This window comes from Nerophis ophidion, linkage group LG13 (genome assembly GCF_033978795.1).
Source record: "Nerophis ophidion isolate RoL-2023_Sa linkage group LG13, RoL_Noph_v1.0, whole genome shotgun sequence".
Classification (NCBI taxonomy): Eukaryota; Metazoa; Chordata; class Actinopteri; order Syngnathiformes; family Syngnathidae; genus Nerophis; species Nerophis ophidion.
This window is the reverse complement of record NC_084623.1, coordinates 32,073,099-32,094,835: the sequence shown is the minus strand read 5'-3', so window position 1 is coordinate 32,094,835 and position 21,737 is coordinate 32,073,099. Positions and strand designations below refer to the sequence as shown.

The 21,737-nt window shown below is 42.9% G+C and overlaps 1 protein-coding gene and 1 long non-coding RNA gene across 2 annotated transcripts; both read left to right on the top strand.

The window, feature by feature from the left end:
* The first annotated feature begins 934 nt into the window (after positions 1–934).
* timm8b (translocase of inner mitochondrial membrane 8 homolog B (yeast)) lies at positions 935–7,490 on the top strand. Its single transcript, XM_061918788.1, has 2 exons — positions 935–1,167; positions 7,092–7,490. Exons 1-2 carry the CDS (start codon positions 1,066–1,068, stop codon positions 7,257–7,259), a joined length of 270 nt encoding a protein of 89 aa, XP_061774772.1. The 5' UTR covers positions 935–1,065; the 3' UTR covers positions 7,260–7,490.
* Positions 7,491–17,203: 9,713 nt separating this feature from the next.
* Positions 17,204–21,504, top strand: LOC133564454 (uncharacterized). Its single transcript, XR_009809283.1, has 2 exons — positions 17,204–17,740; positions 17,795–21,504. It is a non-coding gene; the product is annotated as an uncharacterized LOC133564454 (long non-coding RNA).
* The last annotated feature ends 233 nt before the right edge of the window (positions 21,505–21,737 follow it).

The window sequence follows — 21,737 nt, the reverse complement described above, 5'->3', positions numbered from 1 at the left end:
TCAGTGTAGGAACCCTTTTTTTAATATATTTTTTTATTTTTAAACTTTATTTATAAATTTCAATATTTACAAACAGACGAGAAACAATAATCAAAATACATATAAGTACAAAAACAGTATAAAACAGTACAAAATAAAACAGCGCCAGGGGGTTGTAAATTCAAAGTAACTAAAGTAGAATACATAAATATATATATATATATATATATATATATATATATATATATATATATATATATATATATATATATATATATATATATATATAACATGGTCACCACTTCCTAGTTTCTCTTGTAATATTCTTATTTTACTGTTATATTTTTATTCCCATTGTTGCTTTTAATTTTTATTGTTACTGTACTATTTCTCAATTTTTTTTCCATTTAAACCCCCATTATTTTCTTTCTTAAATTGATCTCAACTCTGTACACGGCTGCTGGAATTTTAATTTTCCTGAAGGAATCAATAAAGTACTATCTATCTATCCATCTATCTATCTATCTATCTATATATATATATATAATAAACAAAGTGCAAAGCCATAGGCTCACTCACTTTCAGTAAATAACTTAAATTTGGAACACAGCATCATCGTTTTCACAGCTTTTTCGTTGTTACAGGTCGAAAGTGTTTTAATGTAGAGTTCTAAATCTTTTTTTAAAAACACAAAAGAAAGGTCGGGTATTGAGAAACTTACATATATGAATATAAAACTTGGCCAATAGAATAATGATGTCGCAAAGGTAAAATTCCTTTTCAAATTTTTGTTCATACAGTGTAAAACCAAATATCACATCTTTAAAACACAATTTCGGAACCCTTTTAAGACGTCGTCCAGTTTTGATGACGTCACATGTGACGTCATTAAAACACAACTGATTTACAAATGATGATCGTCCCGCGCCCTCCTTGCAAGCGGTGCATCCTACTCTTTGTACATCAGCACTCATCCACGCGCAGCAGCAGTTAGCTCAGTTTCGCCGTGTTACGGAAGGTCATCAGCCCCGGTGCCTCTTACTCTGTGAAGAATTACGGTGTGAAAAGGCCTTTACAAGAAACACAATGGACAGTTTTGATAACTTCAGTGCGTCGGAAAAAGCAGAAGCTACAGAACTCCAGCGATTGATTGCAGTCGAACAACAAAAGGCTCAGTTCCAAGCTCAGGTTTGTATCCCAACGTGAACGTGGACCCTAAACTAGCTTTAAAACTGAATAGTAGCACATGTACTACTCTGTGGGACATACGTAAATTAGGAGTTGATTTTTAAATAAATTACTATTTTACACAAAGCACATGGCTGTTCGTGGACCTCTATTGCCTTTTTGGCGCTGTCACTGCCCGATTTACGAAACTGCCCTATCCGTTTGCGCAGCTTTTAAAACACGCATGCGCAAACATACCAACCTCTCGTCGTACGACTGTCCTGAAAACATTACACACATATGCATGTGTTATTGTGTTCAGACGTAGTGAGTGGAAAAGCAAAACATTTTATTAATATTGGATGATTGATATTAGTTACAGCAATGTTACCATGAATTGAATAAAGTGGACCCTGACTTAAACAAGTCGAAAAACGTATTCGGATGTTATCATTTAGTGGTCAATTGTACGGAATATGTACTGTACTGTCCAATCTACTAATAAACTTTTAAATCAATCAACTTAAATGTTACCTGATTCAAAAGTGAGTTAAAAAGGGTTCCTCATTTTCCAGCTTTTAGAGCTGGAATATAACGACAATATAACATACATCCACAAACCTGGATGTATCTGGAAAAGTGCAATATATTTATCTGTACAGTACTATATTTATTTATATCTGCATCTTATTGGTCTTTCACCCTCCACTACCATGAGCTAATGCAACAAAATTCCGTTCTTATCTGTAGTGTAAAGTTCCAATTTAAATGACAATAAAAAGGAAGTCAATCAATCAATGTTTATTTATGCAGCCCTAAATCACAAGTGTCTCAAAGGGCTGCACAAGCCACAACAACATCCTCGGTTCTGAGCTCACATGAGGTCAAGGAAAAACTCCCAACCCAGTGGGATGTCAATGTGAATGACTATGAGAAACCTTGGAGTGGACCGCAGATGAATGTTAACCTTCATTTGACACTGCCTCTAGGTCACATTGTTGCAACCCAGCAATTTCATTGTTGTTGATTAATGAAGCATTTTTATAATGCTTGTGTAAAAAAGCAAGTATATCTCCACCTTGATAGGTAATGGATGAATATGAGTTACAAACATTGTATTCGATGATATCTGGATGTTCTGCTTACTAGTCTAAAGTCTTTTAAATTTGAATAACGTACGATGTGGATGAATAAAAGTTGTTGACATTTTTAAAGCGTACTCGTTGGGTATTTGACGTTTTTAAAAGATATGTTTGCGAACTCGTAAAAAAATGGTCAAATGCCTACATTTTGGAAAAACCTCCACTAAGAAGGTGTGAGCGTATTGAGTTAAATATTGATAGTATCGATGGATGGATTGAACTTAAAATTTACAACGAAAAGGATACACAGTTTGGGGTGGAAAGAACATGAACGCTGTTTGATTTGCTACAATGGCCGCACCCTGTAAAAAAAGGCGAGGAAAATGGTAAACATGAAGGGGGGAGAAGAGCATGAAAAAAATCAAGTCCCAAATTTGACTCCTTAACTCGGGGTGGTTTAGTTAGAGACCAGGAAAAAAAATTTCAAGCAGAGCATATACACATATTACAACATACAACTAGAGACTTGCAACAAGCAGTGATAGCTTGCGATGGGAAGTTAAGACCATTCAAAACAAAAAAGCAAGCGGGCGGGATGAGGGAGAGGGCTAGAGAGTGTCCATTCTTGATGAGTGCCAGGGAGAATAAAAACCTGGGTATTGGTATCAGATCAATGGAATCGATGCTTTTGATTCAGTTTCTTGTCTGTACGTCCATCAAATTACGTGCTTTTCCTCAATAGTTCATGTGAGTGCTGCATCTCTCTGTCTACTACTCACTCAGGCACACTTTTGTTTATTTCTTTAACAAATCTATAGGTGTGTGTCGACATTTGTTGTAGTTCTGTTATTTTTATCAATATCGTATTAAAATGTGTACTCTGACTTCCTGCTCAGAGTAACGTAAGCTTCAAAATAATAGCAGGACATTATTAACCTGGATTCTGGCACAGCAACTAACAAACTGCACCTGTTTAAAAATGTTTTGGATTCATATTTGTGCATGTGCAAAAGCTTTAAAACTTAAAGGCCTACTGAAACCCACTACTACCGACCACGCAGTCTGATAGTTTATATATCAATGATGAAATACTAACATTGCAACACATGCCAATACGGCCGGTTTAGTTTAGTAAATGGCAATTTGAAATTTCCCGCGGAGTTTCTTTTTGAAAATGTTGCGGAATGATGACGCGTACTGTCAGGAAATATTAGCGCAGCACTACTTGCGGCTAAAAGTCGTCTCTTTTTTCATCGTGCAATCAAACAGTATTCTGGACATCTGTGTTGCTGAATCTTTTGCAATTTGAAGTCAAAGTAGAAAGATGGAGTTGGGAAGTTTTAGCCTTTAGCCGCACAAACACACGGTGATTCCTTGTTTAAAATTCCCGGAGGTGAAGCTTCACTATGGATCAGAGCGGTCAAGCGAACATGGTTCCCGACCACTTGTCAACCGGCAGGTTTCGGTGAGAAAATTGTGTTAAAAAGTCCCCTCTTACCGGAGATCTGTGGAGTTTGCGCCGTCCTTGTATCTGCCGTCAACTTCCCTCAGACACTGGCCTCAAGACACCCGTGGACACACCCCTCTGACTATCAGGTACTATTTAATCTCGCTAAAACACTAGCAACACAATAGAAAGATAAGGGATTTCCCAGAATTATCCTAGTAAATGTGTCTAAAAACATCTGGATCCGTCCCAATGCAATCGCCTTTTTTTTAAACTCAATTTTTATTTATTTATTTTTTTCTAGTCCTCTGCTATCAATATCATCATCCACGAATCTTTCATCCTCGCTCAAATTAATGGGGAAATTGTCGTTTTCTCGGTCCGAATAGCTCTCGCTGCTGGAGGCTCCCATTCAAAACAATGTGAGGACATGAGGAGCCCTCACCCTTGTGACGTCATCGTCTGCGACTTCCGGTAAAAACAAGGCTTTTTTTCAGCACCAAAAGTTGCAAACTTTATCGTCGATGTTCTGTACGAAATCTTTTCAGTAAAAATATGGCAATATTGCGAAATGATCAAGTATGACACATAGAATGGACCCGCTATCCCTGTTTAAATAAGAAAATCTGATTACAGTAGGCCTTAAACTTTGGTCAGTTTTGTTTATATCAACAACCCTTTTGGTAGACATGTCAGCTATTCAGAGGGGTCTTAACTGTTAATATATTTGTTAAGGGAATGCTATCTTATTGTCACTACGTTTTCATGCACTGAATTATTCCGATTTATAAGATAGCTCGACTCTAAAGAAGCATCTTACAACCCATGGAAACACCTTAATCTGATCATGTTTGGCTTTTGAAAAAACGGACAAACACACCTAGATTACGCGTTTGGAAACCAGATCTCTCAAGTAGGTGTATTCTGTCGAATGGGGACCCTTTGTATTGGTCACAACAAGTGAGGTATTTCACCCGGAAGCAGATACCTTATAATCAAAACAGGCAACAACTGGAAATAAGGGGAAACTTTATTTGGCTTCCAAAGACATGCACCTGGGGATAGGTTAATTGGCAACACTAAATTGTCTCTTGTATGCGGGTGTGAAAGTTTTTTAATCCGTGTTGACCCTGCGATGAGGTGGTGGCTTGTCCAGGGTGCAGCAGGGATAGGCTGGGGGGGTTTCTTTCTCTTTGTCAAGAAAAAGGGAGGGTTTTTTTGGGTGGGTGCACTAATTGTAAGTGTATCTTGTGTTTTTTATGTTGTTTTAATAAAAAAAATATATATATATTCATATTTTTTTTAAATTAAAAAATAATTAAAATTAATACAAAATTATTCTGCGGCCCGGTACCAATCGAGACGTCACAAACACGCATCATCATACGCGTCATCATTCTGCGACGTTTTCAACAAGAAACTCCGCGGGAAATTTAAAATTGTAATTTAGTAAACTAAACCGGCCGTATTGGCATGTGTTGCAATGTTAATATTTCATCATTGATATATAAACTATCAGACTGCGTGGTCGGTAGTAGTGGGTTTCAGTAGGCCTTTAAGAAGGTAGCTTAAGCAATGGAGAGTGCGGATACTTGCGGATTCCCGTACAAGAAGGAGTGAGATGGAAGACAAGGGGTAAATTAAAGGCAAATAATCAAGCACACACGCAAACCTCTTCATGCTGCATGTGTGCACTCCAAACTTATTAGCAATTACTCTGTATTCCACACAATTGGCAGATTTGTACAGAACAATAGCGACCCCACATCTGAAGCGGCATCAGGGCACAATTAGTCTTTTCCTTTGGATTTAAAACTCCTTCCATCAATCCGCAGAGCCTTTTGAATGTACCCAACGACATTCGAAACATTTTGCTTCCGAGATTCTGTATCCAAAAATTCCTTCGGAACAATTCTGCCCCACCTGTCTTTCTGTGCTTCGAACATGCATCTGCTCTGAAACCTTCTTTGGAATAGCTTCATATTTTGGCGCAATCTATGATCATTTTTTATTTATTTAACATCAGCATAGTCAAAGTTGTATTCCTAATATGTACCAATTTTACAGCAAACATCAGGTACAAAAAGAGCTGCACTTTTGACTTGTAAGGAGCCTTGGACACCTTGTTAGGGTATGACATCATAGTCAACCGAAAAAGTAAAACCTTAAAGGCCTACTAAAATGAGATTTTCTTATTTAAACGGGAATAGCAGGTCCATTCTATGTGTCATACTTGATCATTTCGTGATATTGCCATATTTTTGCTGAAAGGATTTAGTAGAGAAAATCAACGATAAAGTTCGCCACTTTTGGTACTTCCTGAAAAAGCCTCGTCTTTACCAGAAGTCGCAGACGATGACGTCACATGGCTCCTCATATATTCACATTGATTTTAATGGGAGTCTCTAACAAAAACAGTTATTCGGACCGAGAAAATTACAATTTCCCCATTAATTTGATATTGTTAGCGATGGAGTAGAGGAAAAAAAAAAACACGATAACATTGGGACGTATTCCGATGCCTTTAAACACATTTACTAGGATAATTCTGGGAAATCCCTTATCTTTCTATTGTGTTGCTAGTGTTTTAGTGAGTTTAATAGTACCTGATAGTCGGAAGGGTGTCTCCACGGCCGGATGTTGACGCGCAGTGTCTCAGGGGAGTCGAAGGCAGCTATGGACGGCACAAGCTCAGCTTTTATCCGGTAAGAACTGACTTTTTAACCACAATTTTCTCACCGAAACCTGCTAGTTGACATTTGGTCTGGATTCATGTTGGCTTGACCGCGCTGTGATCCATAGTAAATTTTCACCTCCGGGAATTTTAAAGAAGTAATCACAGTGTGTTTGTGTGGCTAAAGGCTAAAGCTTTCCAACTCCATCTTTCTACTGTGACTTCTCCAATATTAAATGAACAAATTGCAAAAGATTCAGCAACACAGATGTCCAAAATACTGTGTAATTATGCCGTTAAAGCAGACGACTTTTACCTGTGTGTGTGCGTAGCGCTCACACTTCCTAAAACCCCGTGACGTCACGCGTACACGTCATCATTACACAACGTTTTCAAGACTAAACTCCCGGGAAATTAAAATTGCAATTTAGTAAACTAAAAAAAGGCGTATTGGCATGTGTTGCAATGTTAATATTTCATCATTGATGTATAAACTATCAGTCTGCGTGGTGGGTAGTAGTGGGTTTCAGTAGGCCTTTAATCTGCGCTAAAAATTAATAAGCGACCACAAGTGTATGGAAGGCATATGGTGTATGACCAATAGTCACATTAGAGAGTGCGCATGGATATTGAGACCTCACACGTTTGTGTGAAAATACAAAACAATATTTCAGAATTCAGACTAATTTTGTGCATGGAAATGTATTTTGATTAATCATTCAAATGTTTCTGTTTATTTTAGGTACACACCTTCACTGATGTCTGTTGGGACAAGTGCGTGCAGAGCCCCGGATCGAAGTTGGACAACCGGACAGAGATGTGCCTTGTGAACTGTGTGGAGCGATTCATTGACACAACCTTGAGCATCACCAACCGCTTCAGTCAGATGGTGCAGAAAGGCACTCATTAATGATGGACTGCAGACCTTTTATTAGATTGTATTCGAGCATATGAAGTTGTGTTGTGTCCCAAACATGTTTGTTGGGTAGGGACAACATCAGTTCATGTGTCCTGCTGTCAGGCATGTCTGTAGCTGCGTGTTTGAGTTGAAATTTTCAGAACACCCCCACCAGTAAATGTTGGAAGAGAAAATATTGTCAGAATGCTTATTGATAAATGCTGAGAGAACTTTTTAATGTTACTTAAATGTGATTCCCAATCCTGAATCGCACACAATATTGAAAAAGTCAGTGTAAAGGTTTTAAAATCATTTTAACAAGCATCATTTGAAATGTTTAGTGGGAGGAAAAAGTGAACATTTAACATGTACAGGCTGTGCTATGCTCCAGCATCATCTTTTCATCACATTTAAACTCCTTAAAAAATATTTGTTTTATTAAGTCATTATTTCATGCCTACAGAGTAACAAACAAAACTGAAATTTTGAAGTAGTGTACCATAAATAGTAAGGGTGTGGGAAAAAATCAATACGAATCGAATCGTTTGTGTTGTGCGATTCAGAATCGATTCAAATTTTTTAAAAATCGATTTTTTTTTTTTAAATAAAAAAAAAAAAAATATATATAATTTTTTTTTAATCAATCCAACAAACCACTAAACAGCAATACCATAACAATGCAATCCAATTCCAAAACCAAACCTGACCCAGCCAGACTCAGAACTGCAAAAAACAGAGCACTTGAGAGGAGACACAAACACGACACAGAACAAACCAAAAGTAGTGAAACAAAAATTAATATTATCAACAACAGTATCAATATTAGTTATAATTTCAGCATAGCAGTGATTAAAAATCCCTCATTGACATTATCATTAGACATTTATAAAAATAAAAAAAAAGTGTCACAGTGGCTTACACTTGCATCGCATCTCATAAGCTTGACAACAGACTGTGTCCAATGTTTTCACAAAGATAAAATAAATCATATTTTTGGTTCGTTTAATAGTTGAAACAAATTTACATTATTGCAATCAGTTGATAAAAAATTGTCATCTACAATTATAAAAGCTTTTTTACAAAAATCTACTACTATGCTAGCATGTCAGCAGACTAGGGTAGATCTTGCGGAAATCCTATGTATTGAATGAATACAGAATCCTTTTAAAGCGGGCAAAAATCATTTTTGAATCGAGAATCGAAAAAAATTGATATATTATCGAAACGTGACCCTAAGAATCGATATTTAATCGAATCGTGGGACACCCAACGGTTCACAGCCCTAATAAATAGGGCTTCACGGTGACAGAGGGGTTAGTGCGTCTGCCTCACAATACGAAGGTCCTGAGTAGTCTGGGGTTCTATCCCGGGCTCGGGATCTTTCTGTGTGGAGTTTGCATGTCCTCCCCGTGAATGCGTGGGTTCCCTCCGGGTACTCCTGCTTCCTCCTACTTCCAAAGACATGCACCTGGGGATAGGTTGATTGGCAACAATAAATTGGCCCTAGTGTGTGAATGTGAGTGTGAATGTTGTCTATCTGTGTTGGCCCTGCGATGACGTGGCGACTTGTCCAGGGTGTATATAGCTCGGTATAGCTCGGTTGGTAGAGCAGCTGTGCCAGCAACTTGAGGGTTGCAGGTTCGATCCCCGCTTCTGCCATCCTAGTCACTGCCGTTGTGTCCTTGGGCAAGACACTTTACCCACCTGCTCCCAGTGCCACCCACACTGGTTTAAATGTAAATTAGTTATTGGGTTTCACTATGTAAAGCGCTTTGAGTCACTAGAGAAAAAGCGCTGTATAAATATAATTCACTTCTGCCCGATTGTAGCTGAGATAGGCACCAGCGCCCCCCGTGACTCCAGAGGGAATAAGCGGTAGAAAATGGATGGATGGATGGATGTACCATAAATTGCAGTGTTGAATCAGTGTCACCCTGTCTAAAGTCCAACTCTCGCTCAACTGTGACCTTGAACAAATGAAATATATGTATATACATTCACAAATATGTATAAAAAATAGCAAATTAAATTGACCTTAAATCATATAATACATTGAAAACTGAATATTAATAATCCAATGAATGTGTGGGCCATTATCATTAAAAAGTGTCCCTAATAAGTGCTGTCAAATGATAAGCTTGTTAAAATCTTATATTTGGTATTACTGGTAATTGTAATTTAAGCATGTACTATTTAAAATAGAAAAATAACCCAATATTTGGACACAATTAAAATTGTATTTATTCTTTCAGCGCTTTACTTGAAATCACATCATTTGTTTGCACAAACTTTGGTAACAGTATTGTATGAAGTCAAGTCAGTGTATTTCGAAATGAAATTTACCAGCAGGCACACGAGTCGGGAGTCTCCTCACTCTTCAACGTATGTTGACCTACAAGGAACCTGCGTCGCTTTTATCAAAATCATCCACAGTTAAAGTAGAGGAGCATGTATTGGCAAATTAAATTGCATGATTAATCTGCATATATGCGTTAGTGATAATTTTTTTTCAAATCAGAATCAGAAATACTTTATTAATTCCAAAGGGGAAATTAAAATTTTCAGCACAATCCCATTCAAGAGCAGACAAACATTACAGGGAGACAGAACAGGATCGCTGGCGGATCTGCCAACTTCCGGTAGCCCTTACAAAAGAGGTAAGATGCAGGTAAACAAAGGTAAAAAAAAAATCTGTCGAAGCCTGGGCCCCTGGAGAATGGGGCCAGACTGAGGCCAAGGGAAAAAACAACTCATAGCCATAGCACACATCCCTCTTACATGTGTGTAAGAGGGAAACATCAAAGAACACAAAGGACATTAAATACATTAAAAGAGCAGAGCTAATGCAACCAGCCACCTCTACATACAGCTATGAATAAAAAGTAAAAGAAACATATACACTGTGGTGGCCTCTGTGGTGTTCCACGCCATTGTCTGCTGGGGTGGAGAGAGCACGAAAGTCCCACCCCTTGTCACACAGTCCCAAAGTGTCCCGAACCAAAAGGCAAAAAAAAACCATATACCGGTATATGTATATATACATATATTTACATATATATATATATATATATATATATATATATATATATACAGTGGGTCAAAAAAAGTATTTAGTCAGCCACCGATTGTGTAAGTTCTCCCACTTAAAATGATGACATAGGTCTGTAATTTTCATCATAGGTACACTTCAACTGTGGGAGACAGAATGTGAAAAAAAAATCCAGGAATTCTCATTGTAGGAATTTTAAAGAATTTATTTGTAAATTATGGTGGAAAATAAGTATTTGATCTACCATTCAACGCTCTCACTGATGGAAGGAGGTTTTGGCTCAAAATCTCACGATACATGGCCCTATTCATTATTTCCTTAACACGGATCAATCGTCCTGTCCCCTTAGCAGAAAAACAGCCCCAAAGCATGATGTTTCCACCCCCATGCTTCACAGTAGTTATGGTGCTCTTGGGATGCAACTCAATATTCTTCTTCCTCCAAACACGACGAGTTGAGTTTATACCAAAAAGTTCTATTTTGGTTTCATTTGACCACATGACGCTCCTCTCTGAGCTGCAACCTTATCGTGGTAGAGGAGTTTGCGTGTCCCAATGATCCTAGGAGCTATGTTGTCCGGGGGCATAAAGCCCCCTAGTAGGGTCTCCCAAGGCAAACAGGTTCTAGGTGAGGGATCAGACAAAGAGCAGCTCGAAGACCTATATGAAGAAGAAACATCATGGACCCAGATTTCCCTCGCCCGGACGCGGGTCACCGGGGCCCCCCTCTGGAGCCAGGCCCGGAGGTGGGGCACGATGGCGAGCGCCTGGTGGCCGGGCCTGTTCCCATGGGGCCCGGCCGGGCACAGCCCGAAGAGGCAACGTGGGTCACCCCTCCAATGGGCTCACCACCCATAGCAGGGGCCATAGAGGTCGGGTGCATTGTGAGCTGGGCGACAGCCGAAGGCAGGGCACTTGGCGGTCCGATCCTCGGCTACAGAAGCTAGCTCTTGGGACGTGGAACGTCACGTCACTGGGGGGGAAAGAGCCTGAGCTAGTGCGCGAAGTCGAGAAATTCCGGCTGGATATAGTCGGACTCACTTCGACGCACAGCAAGGGCTCTGGAACCACTTCTCTCGAGAGGGATTGGACCCTCTTCCACTCTGGCGTTGCCGGCAGTGAGAGGCGACGGGCTGGGGTGGCAATTCTTGTTTCCCCCCGACTCAAAGCCTGTACGTTGGAGTTTAACCCGGTGGACGAAAGGGTAGCCTCCCTCCGCCTTCGGGTGGGGGGACGGGTCCTGACTGTTGTTTGTGCTTATGCACCAAACAGCAGTTCAGAGTACCCACCCTTTTTGGGAACGCTCGAGGGAGTACTGGAAAGTGCTCCCCCGGGTGATTCCCTTGTCCTACTGGGAGACTTCAACGCTCACGTTGGCAACGACAGTGAAACCTGGAGAGGCGTGATTGGGAAGAATGGCCGCCCGGATCTGAACCCGAATGGTGTTTTGTTATTGGACTTTTGTGCTCGTCACAGTTTGTCCATAACGAACACCATGTTCAAACATAAGGGTGTCCATATGTGCACTTGGCACCAGGACACCCTAGGCCGCAGTTCCATGATCGACTTTGTAGTTGTGTCATCGGATTTGCGGCCTCATGTTATGGACACTCGGGTGAAGAGAGGGGCGGAGCTTTCTACCGATCACCACCTGGTGGTGAGTTGGCTGCGATGGTGGGGGAGGATGCCGGACAGACCTGGGAGGCCCAAACGCATTGTGAGGGTCTGCTGGGAACGTCTGGCAGAGTCTCCTGTCAGACAAAGTTTCAATTCCCACCTCCGGAAGAACTTTGAACATGTCACGAGGGAGGTGCTGGACATTGAGTCCGAGTGGACCATGTTCCGCACCTCTATTGTCGAGGCGGCAGATCGGAGCTGTGGCCGCAAGGTAGTTGGTGCCTGTCGGGGCGGCAATCCTAAAACCCCCTGGTGGACACCAGCGGTGAGGGATGCCGTCAAGCTGAAGAAGGAGTCCTATCGGGTCCTTTTGACTCATAGGACTCCGGAGGCAGTGGACAGGTACCGACAGGCCAAGCGGTGTGCAGCTTCAGCGGTCGCGGAGGCAAAAACTCGGACATGGGAAGAGTTCGGGGAAGCTATGGAAAACGACTTCCGGACGGCTTCGAAGCGATTCTGGACCACCGTCCGCCGCCTCAGGAAGGGGAAGCAGTGCACTATCAACACCGTGTATGGTGCGGATGGTGTTCTGCTTACCTCGACTGCGGATGTTGTGGACAGGTGGAAGGAATACTTCGAAGACCTCCTCAATCCCACCAACACGTCTTCCTATGAGGAAGCAGTGCCTGGGGAATCTGTGGTGGACTCTCCTATTTCTGGGGCTGAGGTCGCTGAGGTAGTTAAAAAGCTCCTCGGTGGCAAGGCCCCAGGGCTGGACGAGATCCGCCCGGAGTTCCTTAAGGCTCTGGATGCTGTGGGGCTGTCTTGGTTGACAAGACTTTGCAGCATCGCGTGGACATCGGGGGCGGTACCTCTGGATTGGCAGACCGGGGTGGTGGTTCCTCTCTTCAAAAAGGGGGACCGGAGGGTGTGTTCCAACTATCGTGGGATCACACTCCTCAGCCTTCCCGGTAAGGTTTATTCAGGTGTACTGGAGAGGAGGCTACGTCGGATAGTCGAACCTCGGATTCAGGAGGAACAGTGTGGTTTTCGTCCTGGTCGTGGAACTGTGGACCAGCTCTATACTCTCGGCAGGGTTCTTGAGGGTGCATGGGAGTTTGCCCAACCAGTCTACATGTGCTTTGTGGACTTGGAGAAGGCATTCGACCGTGTCCCTCGGGAAGTCCTGTGGGGAGTGCTCAGAGAGTATGGGGTATCGGACTGTCTTATTGTGGCGGTCCGTTCCCTGTACGATCAGTGCCAGAGCTTGGTCCGCATTGCCGGCAGTAAGTCGAACACATTTCCAGTGAGGGTTGGACTCCGCCAAGGCTGTCCTTTGTCACCCATTCTGTTCATAACTTTTATGGACAGAATTTCTAGGCGCAGTCAAGGCGTTGAGGGGTTCCGGTTTGGTAGCCGCAGGATTAGGTCTCTGCTTTTTGCAGATGATGTGGTCCTGATGGCTTCATCTGACCGGGGTCTTCAGCTCTCGCTGGATCGGTTCGCAGCCGAGTGTGAAGCGACCGGAATGAGAATCAGCACCTCCAAGTCCGAGTCCATGGTTCTCGCCCGGAAAAGGGTGGAGTGCCATCTCCGGGTTGGGGAGGAGACCCTGCCCCAAGTGGAGGAGTTCAAGTACCTAGGAGTCTTGTTCACGAGTGAGGGAAGAGTGGATCGTGAGATCAACAGGCGGATCGGTGCGGCGTCTTCAGTAATGCGGACGTTGTACCGGTCCGTTGTGGTGAAGAAGGAGCTGAGCCGGAAGGCAAAGCTCTCAATTTACCGGTCGATCTACGTTCCCATCCTCACCTATGGTCATGAGCTTTGGGTCATGACCGAAAGGATAAGATCACGGGTACAAGCGGCCGAAATGAGTTTCCTCCGCCGTGTGGCGGGTCTCTCCCTTAGAGATAGGGTGAGAAGCTCTGCCATCCGGGAGGAACTCAAAGTAAAGCCGCTGCTCCTTCACATGGAGAGGAGACAGATGAGGTGGTTCGGGCATCTGGTCAGGATGCCACCCGAACGCCTCCCTAGGGAGGTGTTTAGGGCACGTCCAACCGGTAGGAGGCCACGGGGAAGACCCAGGACACGTTGGGAAGACTATGTCTCCCGGCTGGCCTGGGAACGCCTCGGGATCCCCCGGGAAGAGCTAGACGAAGTGGCTGGGGAGAGGGAAGTCTGGGTTTCCCTGCTTAGGCTGTTGCCCCCGCGACCCGACCTCGGATAAGCGGAAGATGATGGATGGATGGATGGATGACCACATGACATTCTCCCAATCCTCTCCTGTATCTACCATGTGCTCTCTGGCAAACTTCATACAGGCCTGGACTTTCACTGGCTTAAGCAGGGGGACACGTCTGGCACTGGAGGATTTGATTCCCTGTCGGCATAGTGTGTTACTGATGGTAACCTTTGTTACTTTGGTCCCGGCTCTCTGCAGGTCATTCACCAGGTCCCCCCGTGTGGTTCTGGGATTTTTGCTCACCGTTCTCATGATCATTTTGACCCCACGGGATGAGACCTTGCGTGGAGCCCCAGATCGAGTGAGATTACCATTGGTCTTATATGTCTTCCATTTTCTGGTAATTACTTCCACAGATGATTTTTTCACACCAAGCCGCTTGCCTATTGTAGATTCACTCTTCCCAGTCTGGTGCAGGTCTACAATTCTTTTCCTGGTGTCCTTCGACAGCTCTTTGGTCTTGGCCATAGTGAAGTTTGGAGTCTGACTGTTTGAGGCTGTGGACAGGTGTCTTTTATACAGATAACGAGTTCAAACAGGTTCCATTAATACAGGTAACGAGTGGAGGACAGAAGAGCTTCTTAAAGAAGAAGTTACAGGTCTGTGAGAGCCAGAAATCTTCCTTGTTTGAAGTGACCAAATACTTATTTTCCACCATAATTTACAAATAAATTATATAAAATTCCTACAACGTGAATTCCTGGATTTTTTTCCACATTCCGTCTCTCACAGTTGAAGTGTACCTATGATGAAAATTACAGACCTCTGTCATCATTTTAAGTGGGAGAACTTGCACAATCGGTGGCTGACTAAATACTTTTTTGCCCCACTGTATACATATATATGTATATGTATATATATATATATATATATATATGTATATATATATATATATATATGTATATATATATATATATATATATGTATATATATATACATATATATATATATATATATATGTATATATATATATATATATATATATATATATATATATATATACAGTATATATGTCAATATATTATTTTAATATATAAAATAACCTATAAACTCATGTTCAATTTTTCTTTTCCAAGAAGAGGGCCGCTGTAGTGGCTGCTGTTGGCAGGAGTTCTGTGCTCTTGTGTCATCCTTTCGTGTTTCCCTTTTGTTTTCATGTTATTTTATATATATATATATATACATATATATATATAGGGCTTCACGGTAGGAGAGGGGTTAGTGCGTCTGCCTCACAATGCGAAGTTCCTGCAGTCCTGGGTTCAAAGCCAGGCTTGGGATCTTCCTGTGTGGAGTTTGCATGTTCTCCCCGTGAATGCGTGGGTTCCCTCCGGGTACTCCGGCTTCCTCCCACTTCCAAAGACATGCACCTGGGGATAGGTTGATTGGCAACACTAAAATTGGCCCTAGTGTGTGAATGTGAGTGTGAATGTTGTCTCTCTATCTGTGTTGGCCCTGCGATGAGGTGGCGACTTGTCCAGGGTGTGCCCCGCCTTCCGCCCGATTGTAGCTGAGATAGGCGCCAGCGCCCCCCGTGACCCCAAAAGGGAATAAGCGGTAGAAAATGGATGGATATATATATATATAAATATATAAATACATATACTGTTGTGGTCAAAGCAACATACCTGACCACGATCCTGACCTCATGGTAAACTACCGGCCGGTGTCCCACCTCCCCTTTATTTCGAAAATCCTCAAAAAAATTGTTGCACAGCAGCTAAATGAACATCTAGCTTCTAACGTTCTCTGTGAACTTTTTCAATCCGGTTTCAGGGCAGTTCACGCTAAGGAGACAGCCTTCGCAAAAATTACTAATGATCTATTGCTAATGATGGATTCTGATTCGTCATCTATGTTGCTGCTTCTTGATCTTAGCGCTGCTTTCGACTCAACTCAACTCAACGCTAAGAAAACGGAAATGCTGATTATCGGTCCTGCTAGACACCGACACCTATTTAATAACACCACCTTAACATTTCACAACCAAACAATTACACAAGGCGACTCGGTAAAGAATCTGGGTATTATTTTCGACCCAACTCTCTCTTTTGAGTAACACATTAAAAGCGTTACTAAAACGGCTTTCTTTCATCTCCTTAATATCGCTAAAATTCGTTCCCTTTTGTCCACTAACGACGCTGAGATCATTATTTATGCGTTAGTTACGTCTCGATTACTGTAACGTATTATTTTCTTATTTTCTGTTCTCCCTATGTATAGCATTAAAAGATTACAGTTGGTAAAAAATGCGGCTGCTAGACTTTTGACAAGAACAAGAAAGTTTGATCATATTACGCCTATACTGGCTCACCTGCACTGGCTTCCTGTGCACTTAAGATGTGACTTTAAGGTTTTACTACTTACGTATAAAATACTACACGGTCTAGCTCCAGCCTATCTTGCCGATTGTATTGTACCATATGTCCTGGCAAAGAAATCTGCGTTCAAAGAACTCCGGCTTATTAGTGATTCCCAGAGCCCAAAAAAAGCCTGTGGGCTATAGAGCGTTTTCTATTCGGGCTCCAGTACTCTAGCATTCCCTCATGCACAGTTAGAGATGCTACCTCAGTAGAAACACTTAAGTCCCATCTTAAAACTAATTTGTATACTCTAGCCTTTAAATTGACCCCCCTTTTAGACCAGTTGATCTGCCGTTTATTTTATGCTCTGCCCCCTCTCCATTGTGGAGGGGGGGCACAGGTTCGGAGGCCATGGATGAAGCGCTGCCTGTCCAAAGTCGGGACCCGGGGTGGACGGTTTGTCTGTGATCGGTTGGGGACGTCTGCGCTGCTGACCTGTCTCCGCTTGGGTTGGTCTCCTTCTGGCCCCACTATGGACTGAACTCTCACTTTTATGTTAAAGCCACTATGGACTGAACTCTCACAATATTATGCTGGATCCACTCGATGTCCATTGCACCGGTTTACCAGGGGCGCGGGGGACGGGGGGGTCCTCTCCAAGGTTTCTCATTGTCCCATTGGGTTGAGTTTTTCCTTGGCCCCGATGTGGGATATGAGCCGAGGATGTTGTTGTGGCTTGTGCTTTCCTTTGAGACACTTGTGATTTAGGGCTATATAAGTAAACATTGATTGAGTGATGATTGATTGACTTATGCAACGCATACCATCTGGTATGCATCAGGGAGGGTGATGAGTGGAAAACGGCATTTAATACCCACCTGGGCCACTTTGATTACCAGGTCATGCCGTTCAGGCTGACCAACGTACCTGCCGTTTTCCAAGCCTTCGTAGACGACGTACTCAGGGACATGATTGATCGACCGTTTCGTGGTTGTCTACCTTAACAATATCCTTATCTTTTCTTAGACCCTGCAGGAGAATCACCAACACGTCCGCCTTGTCCTTCAATGACTACTGGAATATCGCCTTTTCGTGAAAGCCGAACAATTTGAGTTCCACACCATCAGTTGACATCCTGGGCTTTGATATTGAGAAGGGTCACATCAAAGCTGACCCCAAGAAGGTGGAGGCGGTGGTGGAGTGGACCCAGACCTCGACTCGGATGGAGCTGCGGCGCTTCCTGGGATTCGCGGTATTCCACAGACGCTTCATCAAAGACTTTGGTAAGCTGGCCGCACCTTTTCCATGCTCTCACCTCAACCAACATTCCCTTTCAGTGGACCCGAGAAGCCAGGATGGCATTCTGGAACCTCAAGAGGAGCTTTGTATCCGCGCCTATCCTAGTTCACCCAGATCCTGACTGCCCATTCATTCTGGAGGTGGACGCCTCTGACTCCGAAATTGGGGCTGTACTTTCCCAGCACTCCAAACGGGACAACAGTGTCCACCTATGTGCTTATTTTTCCAGACGCTTATACCACGCTGAACAGAACTATGATGCCAGTAACAGGAAATGACTGGCTGTGTATCGTACACTTCGGTTTACCTGGACGGATTCTCGCTCATCCACGCGGACTGGAGATTGGCCGAGAACCAGTTGGCAGCCTAGGACCTCTTGGTTTCTTTGATGGATCTGTTCCTTTCTCCAGTAAGCAGTGGAGAAGCCACCGCAGTGTACAGTGTGTGAGTATTAAATTGGTATTTTTGTGATGTTTTGCAATCGTATGTGTACAATGTATTCATTGCTAATTTTTTGTTGTGTTTTTTGTAGCCGTATGTAGAAATGGCTGCATCAACTGTGTGCTCGGTTAGTGTCTTTTATGTCCTTTGTGTTTTTCGGTGTTTCCCTCTTATTTTCATGTGTTTTCTTACCCTATTTGTTGGGTTGTTTTTGTATACAACTTAAAGGCCTACTGAAACCCACTACTACCCACCACGCAGTCTGATAGTTTATATATCAATGATGAAATATTAACATTGCAACACATCCCAATACGGCCTTTTTAGTTTACTAAATTGCAATTTTAAATTTCCCGGGAGTTTCGTCTTGAAAACGTCATGTAATGATGACGTGTATGCAAGACGTCACAGGTTTTTAGGAAGTATGAGCGCTACACACACACATAGCTAAAAGTTGTCTGCTTAACGGCATAATTACACAGTATTTTGGAGAACTGTGTTGCTGAATCTTTTGCAATTTGTTCAATTAATATTGGAGAAGTCAAAGTACCAAGATGGAGTTGGGAAGCTTTAGCCTTTAGCCCCCCAAACACACGGTGATTCCTTGTTTAAAATTCCTGGAGGTGAAAATTTACTATGGATCAGAGTGCGGTCAAGCGAACATGAAACACGACGGAATGTCAACCAGCAGGTTTCGGTCAGAAAATTGTGGTTAAAAAGTCGTTTCTTACCGGAGAAAAGCTGAGCTTGCCCCGTCCATAGTTGCCGTCAACTCCCCTGAGACACTGCGCCCGTGGATGTACACCTCCGACTATCAGGTACTATTTAACTCACTAAAACACTAGCAACATAATAGAAAGATAAGGGATTTCCCAAAATTATCTTACTAAATGTGTCTAAAAACATCGGAATCCGTCCCAATGCAATCAGGTATTTTTTTATTTTTTTTTACTTTTTATTATTTTTTTTCTAGTCCGTGGCTATCAATATCTTGAAACACGATTCTTTCATCCTCGCTCAAATTAATGGGGAAATTGTTGTTTTCTCGGTCCGAATAGCACTTTTTGTTGGAGGCTCACATTCTAAACAATGTGAATATGTGAGGAGCCCCCACACCTGCGACGTCATCGTCTGCGACTTCCGGTAAAGGCAGGGCTTTTGTCCTAGCACCGAAAGTTGCGAACTTTATCGTGGATGTTCTCTATTAAATCCTTTCAGCAAAAAATGGCAATATTGCGAAATGATCAAGTATGACACATAGAATGGACCTGCTATCCCCGTTTAAATAACAAAATCTCATTTCAGTAGGCCTTTAACCACATAATTTCCCCAATGGGGTTTGAGTCAGGCCATTAAAGGGAACATTATCACAATTTCAAAAGGGTTAAAACCAATAAAAATCAGTTCCCAGAGGCTTATTTTATTTTTTGAAGTTTTTTTCAAAATTTTACCAGTCCCGGAATATCCCTAAAAAAAGCTTTAAAGTGCTTGATTTTCGCTATTTGCTTAAGCCACTGTCTATTTCCCTGTGACGTCACATAGCGATTCCAATACAAACAATGGCGAATAGCACAGCAAGATACAGCGACATTAGCTCGGATTCAGACTCGGATTTCAGCGGCTTAAGCGATTCAACAGATTACGCATGTATTGAAACAGATGGTTGGAGTATGGAGGCAGATAGCGAACACGAAATTGAAGAAGAAACTGAATCTATTGAGCGAATAGCTATTGATGCTATTCGGCCATGCATGTCTGCGTTAGCATCGCCGGTAAAATGTGCAGACCAACCGTTCAGGACTTTTGCATTAACTCTGGATCAACTTAAATCTGTCGATTGGTAAGTGTTTGTTTCGCATTAAATGTGGGTGGAAAGAAACACTGGATGTAAATATAGTATCAAATGTACATTCAGGTAGCCTGAATAGCATGTTAGCATTGATTAGCTGGCAGTCATGCCAAGACCAAATATGTCTGATTAGCACATACGTCAATAACATCAACAAAACTCACCTTTATGATTTCGTTGACTTTATCGTTGGGAATGCATCTGCTTTGAGTGTCACAGGATATCCAGACATTCTTGTAATCTCTGTGCCATCTCTGTCGTAGCATCCCCGGTAAAAACCAAATGAGGGACTTTCGCATCTCTTGACACTGGAGCAACTTAAATCTGTCGATTGCTAAGTGTTTGTTTGGCATTAAATGTGGATGGAGGGAAAGGCTGGATGTAAATATAGCTACAAATGAGGCGTAATGCTGCAATATGTACACACAGCTAGCCTTAATAGCATGTTAGTGTAACAAACAGTTCAGGGTGTCCCTCCAGTGTTGCCGTAGGGCTGTGACGTAAGGGGTCTATATAAAGGTGGGTTGTTGAAGAAGGTGAGGTATATGGAGAGAGGTGTAAAGAAGGGAACAATGAAGAAGTGGTGGAGACCGGACCTGCTCTCATGACTCCCTTTTATTATTTTATTTTATCAGTACCCGGAATATGCGAACCCAGGATACTCGGCTACAATGGTGGCAGCGGTGGGATTATTTTAACTGCTGTGTTAAAAAAAAAAGAAGAAAGTTTTACACGGGACACGTGAGTTTCCAGTTAGCTGCTAAGCTTCCCGGCCATTTTGCGGACACGTAGTGTGGTGACACGACTCTTTTTAAGCCCGGAAGCGCTGTTTGACGGACACTCACATGGCATGAATGTCGAAAGTGGACTTTTTTATTAAACCGCTTCTTTCACCGACGGACGGAGCCGACCGCGACTGCAACCAGGAGCTGGTGAGGATTTTCGGATCCTCCCGACTCGTCCCGTGGGAGACTGGGGGCAGTTTTTAAACAAAGACAATTAATGGACCGCTTCGGGGCCAACCTGCCGGCGAGTGTGCGTGCTCCGGGGGAGAGCTTGGAGGTGTTTGCTGCGGGCGTGGTCCGGCTGGTTGCGGAGGCGTTCCCGCGGTCTTGCTGCTGGCCCTTAGCGCCGAGAGACAGCCGACGGTGGCGTGAGAAGTACAGAGCGTGTCGGACCCGTTGGTGCCCTTAACGTCCCCGTGGGCGGGTCCCAGGGTTGTCGCCCCCCCGGAGGGTGGTCATGGACGTTCTGGATGTGGCCCGGAGGTTCCCATGGGGGGCGTGGGGGGCCCAGGGTGTTTCCCCTTCAATTAGACTCTGTCAGTTGCTTGAAAAAAAAGGACGCGCACCACTGCCTATAACCCCAAGTCTGACGGCATGATGGAGCGTCGTAAACGAACTATCTCACAAACGGACTATCTCGCAGGGGGTGACTGGGGTAACCTCATGCGCACCATCGTACCATCTCGCTGGGTGCGACCTCCTCCACATAATTGACTATCTTACAAATGGGGCGATTGGAGTGACTTCCTTCGCATCTGGGAGTTTTTGCATGTTTTGAGGGGCCAGTGTGTTAGCCTATGCAATACGGTGTGAAAAAAAAAATAATATTGTTGATTTATTGTGTGCATTAATATGTTGATTTTTTTTCCTTTTCTCTGTTCTATTTCACCTTGTTTGTTACCTATT

Bases quoted from the DNA above. Each gene is read 5' to 3' on its own strand.
- timm8b (XM_061918788.1), top strand. From the start codon at position 1,066: ATGGACAGTTTTGATAACTTCAGTGCGTCGGAAAAAGCAGAAGCTACA. The intron at 1,168-7,091 runs GTTTGTATCCCA...TGTTTATTTTAG, and splicing joins AGGCTCAGTTCCAAGCTCAG to GTACACACCTTCACTGATGT.